Source organism: Sciurus carolinensis, chromosome 10, assembly GCF_902686445.1.
Source record: "Sciurus carolinensis chromosome 10, mSciCar1.2, whole genome shotgun sequence".
NCBI lineage: Eukaryota > Metazoa > Chordata > Mammalia > Rodentia > Sciuridae > Sciurus > Sciurus carolinensis.
Window position 1 is genome coordinate 109,081,979 of NC_062222.1, and position 16,030 is coordinate 109,098,008.

The 16,030-nt window shown below is 38.6% G+C and overlaps 2 protein-coding genes across 2 annotated transcripts in view; one reads left to right on the top strand and one right to left on the bottom strand.

The window, feature by feature from the left end:
• Rfc1 (replication factor C subunit 1) overlaps window positions 1–6,830 on the top strand; it is a 70,630-nt gene extending 63,800 nt beyond the window's left edge. Inside the window, 4 exon segments of the mRNA XM_047566151.1 lie at window positions 2,305–2,479; window positions 2,481–2,519; window positions 4,782–4,973; window positions 6,202–6,830. Of these exon segments, the coding sequence (XP_047422107.1) occupies window positions 2,305–2,479; window positions 2,481–2,519; window positions 4,782–4,973; window positions 6,202–6,285 (490 nt within the window). The 3' untranslated portion in view covers window positions 6,286–6,830.
• Window positions 6,831–8,181: 1,351 nt separating this feature from the next.
• The window catches only part of Wdr19 (WD repeat domain 19), a 76,124-nt gene continuing 68,275 nt past the window's right edge, over window positions 8,182–16,030 (bottom strand). The window contains 3 exon segments of the mRNA XM_047566150.1: window positions 8,182–8,762; window positions 14,959–15,083; window positions 15,606–15,682. Coding sequence (XP_047422106.1) covers window positions 14,975–15,083; window positions 15,606–15,682 — 186 coding nt within the window. The 3' untranslated portion in view covers window positions 8,182–8,762; window positions 14,959–14,974.

Below are 16,030 nucleotides of genomic sequence, written 5' to 3' on the forward strand. Positions count from 1 at the left end.
TACAGGAAATGGGCGAGATTAACAGGAGAGTGTTTTGAGCTCTTTGCCTAAGTAATCAAACCGTCACAGGGGTGAGTTTCTGGAGTTCTGATTGAGGAAGACCTCCATGACCTCTCGGGGTTTAGACGTTAGTTATGTGAAGGCAGGAATAGGACCCTGATATAACATTCATTTCTAATTCTAATGAGTGCTAGGCAGCGCTTCATCTCTGTAACAAATACCTGAGAAAATCAACTTCAGAGAGGAAGGATGTATTTAGGTGTATGATTTCAGAGCTTTCATTCCATGGTTGGCTGGCTCCAGGGCAGAAGCTGTTCACCTCGTGGCTGTAGGGAAGGGGCCAGCGAGTGCGAGACCTGGGGGAGAACATGCCTCTCAGCTGGGCGCCCCCAGTGACCCACTTCCTCAGGCCGCGCCCCAGCTAGTAACATGTGGGCTCTCATACTAATAGCTTTAAAGTATGCACACAGAGGCATCTAGGTTGAAAAGATTTAAGATGGTGACGTTTGAAATACTGTTTTGTGGGCTGGGGAGATAGCTCAGTTGGTAAAGTGCTTGCCTTACAAGCACAGGGCCCTGGGTTCGATCCCCAGCACCAACAAAACAAAACAAAACAAAACAGAAATACTGTTTCATTCATTTATTTTGTTTTAAAGAAGTGACAGTAGCTCTGTGGCTCAGTGGTACAGCACCTGCCTGGCGTGTGTGAGGCACTGGGTTCGATCCTCAGCACCACATAAAAATAAATAACTAAAGGTAATGTGTCCATTTACAAATAAAAAAAGTGATAGCATTTGAGAGAAAAGGAAAAAGTCGTTTCCTGATTCTAGTTCTGAGCAGATCAGAGAACTGGTTCCTTATCTTCCACTGGCAAATGTGGATCACTTTTTGATTCTGCAGGAATATTCTCTTCAGTTTTCTGAGGTTTGGGGAAAATCCTGAAAACACTGATCTAGAATTGAAGATTTCAAAGCGTGTAAGGGAGGCATTCTTATATAATTCCAAATGTAATAATCAGAGACCAAAAGGTGTTAAGCACCCTCATGTGGAGAGTGGCAGTGAGGAAGTCTTACCACCTTTGTTTGTTGTTCTTTTTAGATACACATGACAGTAGGGTGAGTGTATTTTGACTCATGTAGTATATATGTTTGTCTACATACATGGGAAAGTTATGTTTGATTCATTCTGTTCTTTCCTATTTCCATCCCTCCTCCCTTTCTTTCATTCCCCTTTGTCTAATCCACTGAACTTCTATTCTTGCTCTCCGCTTATTGTGTGTTAGCATCTGCATATCAGAATGTTCGGCCTTTGATGTTTAGGAATTGGCTTATTTCACTTAACATGATAATCTCCAAGATCATCTGTTTACAGGCAAAAGTCATAACGTCATTCTTTTTTTATGACTGAGTAATATTCCATTGTGAATATATAACCACGTTTTCTTTAACCATCCTTTGAAGGGCACCTAGGTTGGTTCCATAGCTTAGCTATTGTGAATCAAGCAGCTTTAGACATTGATGTAGCTGTGTCACTGTAGTATTCTGATTTTGTCCTTTGGGTATATACTGGGAACGGGATAACTGGGTCAAATGGTGGTTCCATTCCAAGTTTTCTGAGAAATCTCCATACTACTTTCTAGAGTGGTTGCACCAATTTGTAGTCCCATTAGGAATGTATGAGTGTATCTTTTCCCAATATCCTTGCCAACATTTATTGTTACTTGTATTCTTTTTTTTTAAATACATTTTTTTTAGTTGTAGATGCACACAGTACCTTTATTTTTTATGAGGTTCTGAGAATTGAACCCAGTGCCTCACACATCACATGCTAGGCAAGTAGTACTTGGTAGTACTACTGGGCTATGACCCCGCCCCACTTGTATTTTTGATAATTGCCATTCTGACTAGAGTTGAGATAGAATCTCAGGTCTCACCACCTTTTACTGATGCTTTTAGTATGTTGAAACTTGGAATGAGTAATCTTTATGGCAATAATAGAATGCACACAGAGAAACACTGTTGCTGCCTGGACCTTAAGAGTAGGCTGCAAATGGAACCCATGTTTGGTTTTTAGTCACTAGTCCAAGTAAGGAGAAAACTGCCTTTTAAGCACAGTGATGCCTGTCCATTTCCCTGGTGTGGAACCCCAGGCCTTTCCTGCCACTCTTAAATAGTAGGCATTCCACCAGGCAGTATTAAACTTGGATTAAGCTCCACCTGATTGCCTCTTTTGATATGCATAACATGACTTGAATTGGTGATAGCCTGCCATCAACTTCAATTGTGTCTTTTGTTTTGGTTTTAGAACTTACTGTAGCAAAAGGACTGTGAACATGGATTATCTGTCGCACATAAGGGATGCACTTGTACAACCCTTGACCTCACAAGGGGTAGAAGGAGTACAGGATGTTGTTGCACTTATGGACACATATTATCTGATGAAAGAAGACTTTGAGAATATCATGGAAATTAGCAGCTGGGGGGGGCAAGCCTAGTCCCTTTTCCAAGCTGGACCCCAAGGTAAGTTGTGCAGCCTCCTGGTTATTCATCACTTTGTAATGACTGGGTCTGCCCTGGTAGTACTTAGTGGTGTTTTAAGTGCTTTTTAAAAGGTTTACTTTATTTCCTCTTAAAATTTATTGCCTCTTAAGGCCTGTGCTTTCTAAAGGCAGTATTTGTGTACAATGATAAGAAAAGACTTCTGGATTTACCTTTGCAATTTGTATTTTTTATCTTAGCTTCATGCTGAGCAGAAAAGCAAGAAGTCAAATCTGAGGAGCAAACATGAACATATTCCTGATAAGAGTAGAGGGAGGAAGTAAAAGTGAGGTGGTGGTAGTTAGAACAAAACTATGAGTGGAACTCCGCGGATCAGCTCTTTTATCCAGGAACGAAGTCTCATGCAGGAACGGGGGTGCAGGGGTGAAATGGCGTCGTAGAACTCAGTTTCCTGGTGGAAAGTGAGCCCCCGAACAAAGAAAAGGACTGTGTTTATGTAGGTTATTTTAAGGGGTGGTCTAGTGAACATGTGAGTTTTGCTTAGACAGTCAGGAATGTGGGCCTTTCGGTCCAGGTCTGTGGACAGTGCCAGAAAGAATTTTCTTTGGAGGAGGTAAGGCCTCCTAGGTTTTCTTTTGAGGATGATAAACATCCTTTTCCCTGCAAGCAGCATCTGGAGGACATTTGTCTTGGGAGATGACAGCTGTCAAAGCATGGCCTTCATTTTTACTCCTCCTTCTGCCCCCAGGTTTCATTATTTTGGGAATTTTTATTCTCCATATCCTTTCATAGTAATAGGTTACAAAAAGAAGGTTGCGGTGGTGCATGCCCGTTATCCCAGTGACTCAGGAAGCCGAGGCATAAGGGCCGCAAGTTCAAAGCCAGCCTCAACAACTTAGCAAGGCCCTATGCAATGTAGTGAGATCCTGTCTCAAAAAATAAAAAGGACTGGGGATGTGGCTCAGTAGGAAAGCATCCCTGGGTTCAATCCTGGAACCAAAAAAGAAAAAAGAAAAAGAAGGGTGAGTTTCCTGGTTGAGGATTGTATAATTTTCCTTTTTCTTTTTCTTTTCTTCCTTTGTTACCACGGATTGAACTCAGGGGCACTTGATCACCGAGCCACATCCCCAGCCCTATTTTATATTTTATTTAGAGACAACATCTCACTGAGTTGCTTATTTTTTGCTTTTGTTGAGGCTGGCTTTGAACTCTCAATCCTCCTGCCTCAGCCTCCTGAGTTGCTGGGGCTACTGCGTGCACCACTGTGCCTGGCCTCCTTTTTCTTTTCTTTTCTTTTCTTTTTTTTTTTTTTTTTTTGCAGTGTTGGGAATTGAACCCAGGGCCTTGTTCTTGCAAGGCAAGCACTCTAGCAACTGAGCTATCTCCCCAACCCTCCTTTTTTCTTAACCTACCTAATTTGTGATTCTGTATTTATTCTGCTTGGATAGTATACCATGTAAAAACATATCCCCTTCTTTTCTGTTCTTTTTGGTACTGGGGATTGAACGCAGGGGCGTTTAACCACTGAGCCACATCCACAGCCCTTTTTTATATTTTATTTAGAGACAGGGTCTTGCTGAGTTGCTGATGTTGACTTTGAACTCTTGATCCTCCTGTCTCAGCCTCCCCAGCCACTGGGATTATAGGCCCACTCTGCCACACCCCCTTTCTTTTCAAAAAAAAACCTCAAAGTGATATAACATGAATATGTAATGTCTAGTTCTCACCTTTGTTTATTTGATGCTGTTTTAGTGAACATATTCTCTGTAGTTTGTTTTCTCTAGAATTTTGATCTGACTTAAGGGTCATTACTAAATTCATGGATTTATTTTGGAATCATGTTTAGAAGCCTGAAGTTAGGGCTGTTTAAATCACTAGTATTTGTAGTATTCTGCTAAAGGAAACTTACATGTTTTGTAGTAAAGGTCAACTTGAACCTTATAATGAGCCTTTTTTGATTTACTGATTCACAGACTGACTTTGCTTCAGACTTAGTAGAAATGTGAGAGTGCTCAATAGTTAAAACATGACTTCTAGTGACTCTTTTAATGCCTAACGTTTCCCATACTGATTCCTAGTCTCTTTCGAGTCATGAGCTCTACTAAGAATGTTGTGAAAAGTATGGAATTTCTCCATGGAAAAATACATATGTAGTTCATTTACACATGTATGTGTAAATGTTTTGCAGATAGTTTCAAGGGGCTTCCATGCCTCTCCAAGCATTTAGGCTTTAAGGGAATGGCAATAGAGTTTTAGTAGTCTCCCTCTGCTCCTTTTATGCAGGTGAAAGCAGCCTTCACAAGAGCTTACAATAAGGAGGCCCACCTCACCCCGTACTCACTGCAGGTAATAAAGGCATCTAGACCCAGCACGGGCCCAGCACTAGATTCTGAATACAACGAAGAGTTACAGGAAGATGACTCTCAGTCTGATGAGAAAGACCAAGATGCTATAGAGACTGACGCAATGATCAAGGTAGTATTTTAAGCGATGGATGGGAGAACCTCAAAATAGATGATCTTTTCTCTGTGTAACTTACCTTGTAAATTTAAGGCCTATACAGCAAGTGGCAGAGTAAGTCAAAAATGCTTCTGATGTCTTGTTAATTGTGGCTTAGGGTGGTGAAGGAATAGATTTCATTTTATAAACAGTTTCTTATAATAGTGGAAGAGCCAAATGGTAAGAAAATAGGCCATTATATGGATGGTCATATATTCTCAAAGGAAAAAGTAGGATTTTTATGTATTCGGCCCTTGGTATATGCTTTCTTATCCACAGACACACATTTTTGCAGCAGATGGAAAAACATTTTTAACAAACCCATTTTGCCCTTCTGTTATTTGTGTTTTGCTGTAGTGATTGAATTGCCTACAGAACTTTCTCAGAGCAAAACTTCATCTTTCCTTGTCATTTGCTAGGAAAGATTAAAATCAGTCAGGGTATCAGCTCAGTTGACAACGACCAAGGCAAAGGAATCTAGTCTGTGTCCTTCTCTGTCCTTTGATGTGTGTAGATGCTCCTGCCCCTCATTTTTGTGTTGTATATACAAGATAGGAATGGTTGCCCTTTCCAGTGGATCTCGCTCTGTCTTATGTAGACATAAAGAGGTAGTCTTCCTTATTCCTCTTCCCTCTTCACAAAATGAATGTGCTTAAATCTCCAGCCTGAAACTAAAGGGAAATTCTTTATGTAAACATTGCCGTATTAGGCTGGATGTGGTGGTACATGCCTGCAGTCCCAGCGATTTGGGAGGCTGAGGCAGGAGGATTGTAAGTTCAAGGCCAGCCTCAGCAACTTAGTGAGGCCCTATCTCAAAAAAAAAAAAAAAAAAAAAAAAAAAAAAAAAAGCTGGGGATGTGGCTCAGTGATTAAATTCCCCTGGGTTCAATCTCTGGTACCAAAACAAAAAACCAACAAAAAAACTTATTTGTAAATTAATTCTTGCTTATTTTGCCTCACATGGGGAGTGTATCTTAGTTCTAGATAAATAGCTTCCGTTTCTACTGCTGTCTTTGAAAGGTGTAACTAGCCCAGTTGTTGCTTAGAAGCAAGCTCATCAGGGTAGCAGTAGTCCTAGATGTTTGCAGCCTCTCTTTTTAAATTAAGCTGCAGATAAAGATAAGGTTTATTGTAGAGAGAAACTTGTTTCATTTACTCATGAACACAGCTGCTAACTATTTTGTGCATCTTTTCCCCCCAACAGAAAAAGACAAAATCTCCAAAGCCTTCAAAACCAGAAAAAGATAAGGAGTCCAAAAAAGGAAAAGGAAAAAGTTTGAAGAAATGAAACAATTTTTTTCACCAACAGCCACTTTTTATCCACCCTCCTGACTAGTCTAGCTGGTCTAGGGCCAGCCTTGTTTTTTCCAGGGGAACCATGTTTAGCGTAATGGGATGACATGGGTGGTCCCATTCCAAAGGCGGCACAGCTAGAAGGATATAACTGGTAGGCTCGTGCACACCTCTCATAGAGGTCTATAGGACTGCTTGGGTCCTCCACTGACCCCTGCCAATCTAATTCGATGGTCATGCTTCAGAATGACTGTGTATAATTAGAATAGAAACTACATGTGGGCTTTGGTGCCAGATTTTCATTAACAGTGATAAAGCTGGGAGCAGTGGTACGAAGGCGTCTTTTGTAGGCTTCAAAATTTATCCTAATGGCCTTTATAGGACCAATACCGGTATTTTTTTTTAAGGTAGTTCTTATTATGTGGTGAAATTTTGTAAATAAATCAATACAAAACATTCACCACCTAGAACCTGGGTATTCTTTGTACATTGTCAAGTATCTTACAAAGTATAAATTAGGAATAAAAATGTTCCATGTGATGTGTGTACAAATTTTTCTCGAGGTTGTCATCTTGTACAGCAAAACAGTATGTTGGTATATTACTGTTCCTTATTAGTTTGCAGATGAGTGGATAAAAGCTCACCATATTCCTGACTAACCAGTTGTGTGAAACACGACTTTTGCAGTTGAAGAGCCAGAGCTGGAATTTCCAGCTTTCCTCCCTCTGCACGTCCCTGCACGTCTCTCATGGAGAGGCCCTCTTTGTTGCTAGTAGAGGGTGTGGGGGCCACAGGAGGATTGCCAGGCATGCCTGTCCTTGTGCATTCCCATTAGGTTCAAACCAGTAGGGCTTAGGCTGGGCCATTTTCTTAGGCTCTCTGGCTGGAGATGGGGTTCTGTCCTGGGATGGATCTGTTGGAACTTCAGATTGTATCTATAAATTTGCTTGTCAGTGGCTCTGAGGCTGTGGATCTAACCTGGAATTTAGTTTTCTAGCTATTTTTTAATCTTGTCAGTAAATGCTCAGAGGTGTGTGCTGCCTCTGTGAGGTATATGTTAAAAGGACTGATAATCTTGTTCGGGAGATTGGACAAAGTTCTGGAGACATTTAAAGTGTATTTACCAGTGTGAAAAAATATCTTTCATGGAGATTAATTCATTATGAAAATAAAAATTTGCCTTAAGCCTTACCCACTGAGCCATGCCCTTCTTTGTTAAAGCAGGCTTGAAACTTTTCAGTTTCAGTGAAGGTTTTTTTCACCAGTAGAGTGAAGATGATTTTCTCATGCATATTCTTGCATTCCTTTTCTTTTTGAATATGCAAGTCATGTCTCCCCGGTTATTTTGTACACTCTGAAAAGGGCCTCTTTGGAGCCAGAAAAAAAGTGTCTTTTACTTGTTCATCATGTTTTTGTTTTTCATTATGAATATTCTACAAATGTATACAAGAATATTTCTTTTGGAAATTATAAATACACTATTTCACGTATGAGGATGACAGTATAGGTCTAATTGTTCCTGGGTGCCCTCATAAATGGGGGCTTATGGGTGGGTTTTATGTAAATAAATTGTATTGTACCACTTAGGCCAAAGGCCTCTGGCTTGTTCTGCTGGCCATTAGGAGGGAAGGACAGGTCATAAGGCCAGAAGCATCATATAGGTGGGATGCTTAGATGCTATAAAATATTATTGGCCCTGGGGCCCTAGCCTCAGCTTATGAGTGCCATAGATGTAAAATTGTGTAATTTATTCAGAGGTGACTCATTTCTGTTAGCTGTTCAGACTTTGGTGATGTTGGCTATGGATGGCAAGGAAGCATATGCTGAAGTTGCAGGAAAAGTATGGATCCCTTCAACTTGTGTGGTGTGCATGATACAAGTAAGGAACTGTCACTCAGCCTTGGGAAAGATTCCAAGTAATGGGTGTTTTTAGGGGAAGTCAAATGATTTGTGAAAAATTCTACAGTGTGTAGTAGAATGACTCAGCAGACAAAAAAGATTTTACTGTGTTTTGATGTTTTGATTCTGGGACTGATTTTACTAAAATAGCCTTGATTTGTATGAACATATTTCAAAATTTTTTTACACTTAATATATGCCTGTCCAAACTTCACAACGTGCTTCAAAGCTACTTTCATCATCTCTTTTTCTGTCTCCAACTCTAATATTACAAATATATAGTCAATTATTTTATTTTAAAGGAGATATTTCAAAATATAAAAGTAATCAAAGAACTAAATATTTACAATTATAGGTTACTGTTAACAGTGCAGAGTTTAGAATGTGTAAACTTTAAAGAGGAAATGTACAAAGTGTAGTAAGCAACATGTGTCACTGTTGCCACTCTAGTGCCGACCTGGAGAGGTCGCCTGTGCTTCTTTTTTCTGTGTCTGTGAAGAACCATCTCTTAAGTCCATTGGGGTGGAAACAGTCTCCTGTGAAAAAATTGCTATCTTCTCAGGAACACTGTATCTAGAAAAGACAAATACGTGCCTTCAGAAGGGTTCCGGGTGATTACTAGCATTCAATAATCAAGCCAAGTTTTCTGCTTATTTCTGAACTGTGGAGCAAGAACACTACATTCAAGCTAGAAATTTCCAGTCTGTAGTCGGTGTTGAGTTTCAGTACTCGCCTTGCAACTGACTAATGTTGTGTGGCAAGCTTCTGAGCCTTTATTAGAAATTGAGAATGATGACGATGATGATCACCATGCTGGGAAGAATGAGAAAATGCAGAGTGAGTCCTCAGCAAACTGCAGAGAACATACATACTTTTTCTTTTTTTTCCTGAAATTAAACAGTTAAGGGTTGCTTATCTAAAGGAGCCAGCGAACCATGGCTTCAACCAATATTCATTGTTTAAAAGACACAGTGACTTTTTCAAAAGACAGTGTACAATCATAACTCACTGAAGATCCTCACTGCAAGGAGCTGTGACTTAGCATGGTTTAAGGACTCGAAGTTTTTATAGAGTATCATCAGATTTAATGTAGGGACAGTGGAGAGATTCTGTGAAGGTTTACTAAAACAAGTGGCAGAGATGCAGATCAGTCTTCCTATTGATGACAGTTATAAACTTGAGACAAAATATAGTAACTATTCAAAGGCACTGGAGAACCACCAGAAGCAGGCAGAACTTGGAAAGGTATCAATCCTTGAAAGAAGAGAAGGTTGCTGGGTAAGAGTCATGTTCGCATGGCTTTTTACCTGAGGGTAAGTACATGAGACATGGAATGGCTTGTTCAAATTAGCCTGGAGTCAGAGAATAGATTCTGTGGATGCCAGAGCTACTGGAATCTGAGGGGAAGAGTTCAAAAAATGGGGTTGCCTCAAAATCTGTAAACTCCACACAAATCCTTAAGTTTTACAGGTTTAAAATATAGCCTCTCAAAAAACCCACTGATAAGCAATAGCTCAAGAACTGAAATAATTAAATGGAGGTTTTTGCTGCTGGGCAGAGTTTGGAATTTGAATTTAACTGCTGGTTACAACAATAATCATTCTCTAAGGGTAAATAAAGAATCTCAGGGTTCTAAAATATCTACATAATGTCCAACATACAATAAAATATTACTGAATGGTAAGAAAAACACTAGAACATGTGACAGGTAGCTAGAAGAAAATAGAAAATAATCCTGAGATCACACAGATGTTAAAATAACAGACTTTAGGGTTGGGGATATAGCTCAGTTGGTAGAGTGCTTGCCTTGCATGCACAAGGCCCTGGGTTCGATCCTCAGCACCGCAAAAAAAATAAATAAATAAATAACAGACTTTAAAACACCATTTAAAATATATTATTTAGATGTATGTCATAAGGAATGACAGATGTGAGAACTCAAAAAATGAAAACTAAAACAACATTTTAGAACTGAAAATACAAATTTGAAGTGCTTTTACCTAGAAAGTCAGTGAACTTGAATAGAGATCAAAAATATTTGATAAGAATAGTCAAATATAGATACAAGTGGAGTCCAAGAAAGAGAAGATAGATAGAAAAGGATAGAAAAACTATTTGAAGAAATGACCCAGAATTTCCAAATTGATGAAAATAAACACAGAGATCCAAGAAGCCTAGAAAATCTCAAGGTGAATAAAAACACACACTCCTAGTCAAATAGTCAAATTATAAAAACTACAACAATGTCTTGAATGCAGCCATAGAGAAAATGATATGCACAAGGGAACAATGATGTTTGACATTGGAGACAAGTATCCTCTTAAAAGATAAACAACAAAACCCCCAAACCAGAATTCCTTATCAAGTGAAAATATCCTTCAAAAATGAAGGAAAATAAAGACAAATAGTCACTAATAAACCTGAACCTGAAAGAAATATTATAGGAAATTCTTTAGACTGAAAGCAAATAATACCATATGGAAATCTGGATTCAGGAATGCAAGAAAATCATGGAAATGGTAAATGGGTGGGCAAGTATAAGACTATATCCATATTTTTCTTGTAATTTCTTAAAAAGACACAAAGGAAAATAAGGTATAGTGTGTGTATGTGTGTGTGCGCGCGCGTGTGCATCTGTGTATATATGTATGTTTGTGAAATAGGCTATTGACCAAACAAAAAATTTTGCAAAGGTATGTAGGTAAAAAGTCAACAGAAGACTCAAGTGAAATATTAAAAAAAATTGGATTAGCTGAATAGAAGGCAAGACAAAAGTAATTAAACAGCATACCTAAATTCAACCTGATAATAACACTTGAAAAAGAAATCAGAACAACAAAAAATTACAGACCAGTATCCTTCATAAACAGACACAATATTCTCAGTATAAGCAAAATAACCCAGAAGTACATAAAGGAAATATAGCATGATCAAGTGAATTTATCCCCTAAATAAAAGTTGATTTTAACACTCAAAAATCAATATAAAATGAAAAGATGTACCCCCTTTGTGTACAATGAATCAAAATGCAGTCTGTAAAAATAATTTTAAAAAATCAATATAATTTGTATGAAAGGGATAAAGGGGGATAACCTTATAATCATCTTAGTTGATACAGAAAATTCATTGACAAAATTCAAAACTCAGTGAACTAGAAATAAAAGGAAACTTTTGTAATTAAGATAGAAGGCCTCTCAAATATTTTTTAGTTGTTGATGGACCTTTATTTTTTATTTATTTATATGTGGTGCTGAAAATTGAACCCAGTGCCTCACACATGCTAGGCAAGTGCTCTACCACTGAGCCACAACCCAGCCCCACATAAGGCCTCTCTCAAAAACCATACAACTAATCATCACAAGGGTGAAATACTGAATGCTTTCCCCCCATACCAGCAACAGGACAAAGATGTTGATTTTACTACTTTCATACGACAATTGTCCTAGAGATCTTAGCTAATGCAATATGGGAAGAGAGAGAAGTAAAAGTCATAAATATTTGAAAGGAAGAAAAGTTTTTTCTCTGTTCACATGATTATTTACATAGACAATCTGAAGGACTATATGACATAAAATGTAAGTTTAGAAAAAGTCGGGCATGGTGGCACATGCCTGTAATCACACGATTTGGGAGTCTAATGCACAGGTATTGCTAGATCAAGGCCAGCCTGGCCAGTCTAGGCAAGATCTTGTCTCCAAATATAAAGGGCTGGGGATACAGTGGTAGAATGCCCCAGATTCAATCCCTAGTACTGGAGGAGGGTGGGGGAAGGTTGCAGGATGCAAGGTCAGTATACAAAAATCAGTTGCATTTTTTCCATACCAGTGGAAAATGAAAAAATTCCATTTAATATCCAAGCCTCACCCTTATGAATAATTTAACAAGACATGGAAGATTCTTATACTGGAAATTACATTGTCAAAAGGAATTTCAAAAGATTGAAATAAATGTAGAGCTATATTAATAGATTGGTGTATGTGTTAAAGATGTCAGTTCTCAAAATGATCTACAGAATCAATGTAGTTTTGGCAAACAATTCTAGATGACCCTCAAGATTCCCACCCCATCCTACCTATCTGGTACTTGGCTTTTAAGTGTGGGGAAGGGCTTGTGATTGTGGTAATAACCGTGTTTGTCTACATTATTTAACAAAGATGTGGGATTCTGTAGGTGCAATTAAGATCCCCAGTCAGCTGACTGAACTAATCAATAGGAGTTTAACCTGGGTGACCTGACCTAATTAGATAAGCCCTTTGAAGGTCTAGACTTTGCCTGGAGGGAGGTTGTACATTGGAGAGATGCTCCTATGCTGAGCTTTGAAGCATAATTTCATGTGTCAGGAAACTAGCTCTAAGTGCTGAGAGCTTCAGTTCTCCAACCATGAAGAACAGAATTCTGCTAATGGTGAACCTGGAAGAGGACTTCAAGCCACAGATGAGTTCGAGCCAACACCATGACTGTAACCTTGTGAGACTCTGGGCAGAAGGCCCAGCTAAGCTACGCTTAGACACTAGCACACAGAAACTGAGATAATAAGTGTGTTGTTTTAAGATGCTATATAGCAGCAGAAAATCAAAGGAAATCCCAATCCACAATTTGACAAGCTGATTATAAGCTATCATAAAGATAAAAAGACCAAGAATAGCCAAAATATTGGGGGAAAAAACAACAAAAGTTGGAGCATTCACAGTACTTGACTTTAATGTACCACTGTAAAACTAAATAATTAAGACAATGCAGTATTAAAATAATGAACAAATCCATCAGTGGATCCAGAAATAGAGCCACACTTAAAACCTAACTGATTTTCAGTAAAAGCACCCAAGTAGTTCAATGAGGAAAGGAAAGCCCTCTAACAAACGGTGCTAGAAGACCGCAAATCTATCTACGTGGTGGCGAGGAAGGCAGCCTCAACTCATTATAGATGAACATTATTTCAAGATGAGTCAGATCTAGAGTTTCTAGAAGAACACAGGAAAATACTTTCCTAACTTCAGTGAACAATTAAAAATAAAGATAGGACACAGAATAACTATGAAATTAAAGAAATGATAAAATAATTCATTAGTGTCTGCTATCCAAAAACCCATTCATTCAGAAGCAGAAAGCCAGAGTGTGAGGAAATATTTTCAGACATGTTTAATGAACAACTTGTGACTAGAAAAAATAATTTTGACAGTTCAAAAAGACAACAACCCCTAAGATTATAGATGTCATTTTGTTTCACTATAATAAAAAGGTACAAGAAAGAAAACCCAGTGCCAGTGGAGACCGAATAGTCTTCTCAATGAATGCCTGGGACAACTGGATTATGTACGTGGAAGAGGAGGAGGATCCACACCACGTACAGAAGTGGGTCAAAGACCTAAATGTAAGAGTGGTAATTATGGATTCTTAAAAGGAAACATAAATGTAAATTTCATGACTTTGGATTAAGCAATAGTCTTTTTTAGATACGACATCAAAAGCACAGTCAAAGAAAAAAGTAAATTGGAATTCACCACAATAAACTTGTGGCTCAGATATCAAGGAAGTGGGGAAAAAAAGCAGAAGGAAAATATTTGCAAATCGTATCTGGTAAGACTTGAACATATTATAAAAGAACTTAACAATAAAATAAATGGACGAAGGACTTGTATATCTTCAAAGGAATAAACAAGAAAAGAGGATCCACATCACTAGCCCTTAAAGAAATGCAAATCCAGATCTAAATGAAATATTACTTTGCATCCAGCAGGATGATCGTAATCAAAAGGGCTGACGGTAACAGGTATTGGGGAGGATGTGGAGAAACTAGAGCCTCATACATTGTTGATGGGAATGGAAGATGGTGCAGCCCCTGTGGAAAGTCTGGAGTGTTCAAGAACAGCAGAAAGGTCAATGGGGCTGCAACATCGTGAGGTAGAGGAGTAATCTGAGCTGAGACAGGAGGTGGCGGCTGGGGCCAGCTCACCACCCTGTAGGCTCTTCTAAAGCCATGGACGGGTTTAGAAAGGGAACTAGATATGACGGAGGTAGACGGATGGGGGTGGCAGTAAGGGAGAGCTTAATCAAGGTCACATCTCCAGTTCACATCCTGACCAAATGACTGGATGGAGCTGCCATTTACAGAGGTGGGGAAGACTTGGAGAGAACAGGTTGCGGACGGAAACCTAGAGTTTCCTCCTAAGGTTAAGTTTGAGGTGCTATGTCAGTAATAATAAAAGATTATTCTCTTTTCCTTTAGTAAAAGAATCTCACACAGCGGAGCTCATGATTTTTAGTAGGGCTTTTGGCTTCCAAGCTAGAGACTACATTTTCCTTCCTCCCTCTGCAGTATGTAGCTATGTGAGTAAATCTTTGTCAGTGGAACACAACACAAGTATGTGTAGCTTCCACTTGACAAAACAGACTCAGAAAGAAAATGAAATGTTTTTTTTTTTTCAGATCTCTGGAAGCCAAAATTTTTATAGCGTATTCTACTGAAGTATATCATAGAACCCCCAGAAATCTCCATTTTCATTAGGTGGCTACAGTTTTAATGGACTGATTAGAAAGAATTCCATGTGACTTGATAAAATAAGTAATAGTTGCATTCTGTGATTCTGCTTGGCAAAATAACCTCTGTCACTGAAAACTGTATTGCCTGCATTTTAGCATTAAAAAATACATCAGAGGATCATTGTCAGATTGTTCATATCTAACAATACATGATACACAAAAAGAAGTCAACACCAAAACCAAGTATAAGCTGCGTGTGCTCTGGAACGTGAGAAGACGGTGCACTTACCTGCACATGCTGCCCATTATTCCATCTCTGTTCGCAGGTATTTGGTACAGTCTGAAATGCTTTTCAGTTGAGCAGAGTTTAATCTTTCTGAACACATAGGACATGTGCTTTCATTGTTTAACATGCTGTTTTGGGGAGGGAAATGCAGAGTAAGGTAAATATACAATATTTCTTTTCCTTTGGGTTATTCTATGTGAAAAACTATTTTCTGTCTATACCTCTTAACTCATGTTCATCATGTAATTTAAGAATTAGAAATTCTTCTCGTGCAAGATCCTCTTTTTTTATTTGTTTGGTACTGGGGATAGCACTCAGGGGCACTCAACCACTGAGCCACATCCCCAGCCCTTTTTATTTTTTATTTTGGAACAGGGTCTTGCCTAGTTACTGAAACTGGCTTTGAATTTGCAATCCTCCTGCCTTGGCCTTCTGAGTCACTGGGATTATGAGTGGGCAACACCATGCCTATTACAAGATCCTCTTAAGGATAATGGTCCATAGGTCAAAGAAGGTTCTTTCAGGAAGACAATTTGGGTCTTTAGGGGTCTTCAGGAACATGAAAAAATAAGAACTCAGAATAAAGGAGTGAAAAATGAAAGGTCTGTTTTTGTGTAAATTTGTGTGACTGTGAAAGGATGCACACTTACGTCTTAAATTCTGAATATAGTGCAGGAAAGTCACAATGTGGACACACTGTCCAGTCATCTTTCAACATATGCCGGCCCTGGAAACAGTACATTTAAGCATAAAATTCATCTTTATTTTAAAAATCCCATTAAATTATAACAGTAATTATAGTAAAAAGCCAGGCCTCCAAATTATGCAGTTATTGCTATTTCACATAGGTGTATATTTGCCTAGAAAGAGATGGCATCAGAAGTACTAAAGCTAATTTTACTTACCAGATTCCTGTTTAAATACAGAAAAATCTTCATTTTTTAATCATCATTTTCTGAATTTATTTTCCTTTAAAACAGAGTTTACCTTAGCCTAGTGATCAACAAATAATTTTTGAGAGTTGATCTTAATAAAAACTACCACTGGGCTGGGGTTGTGGCTCAGTGGTAGAGCA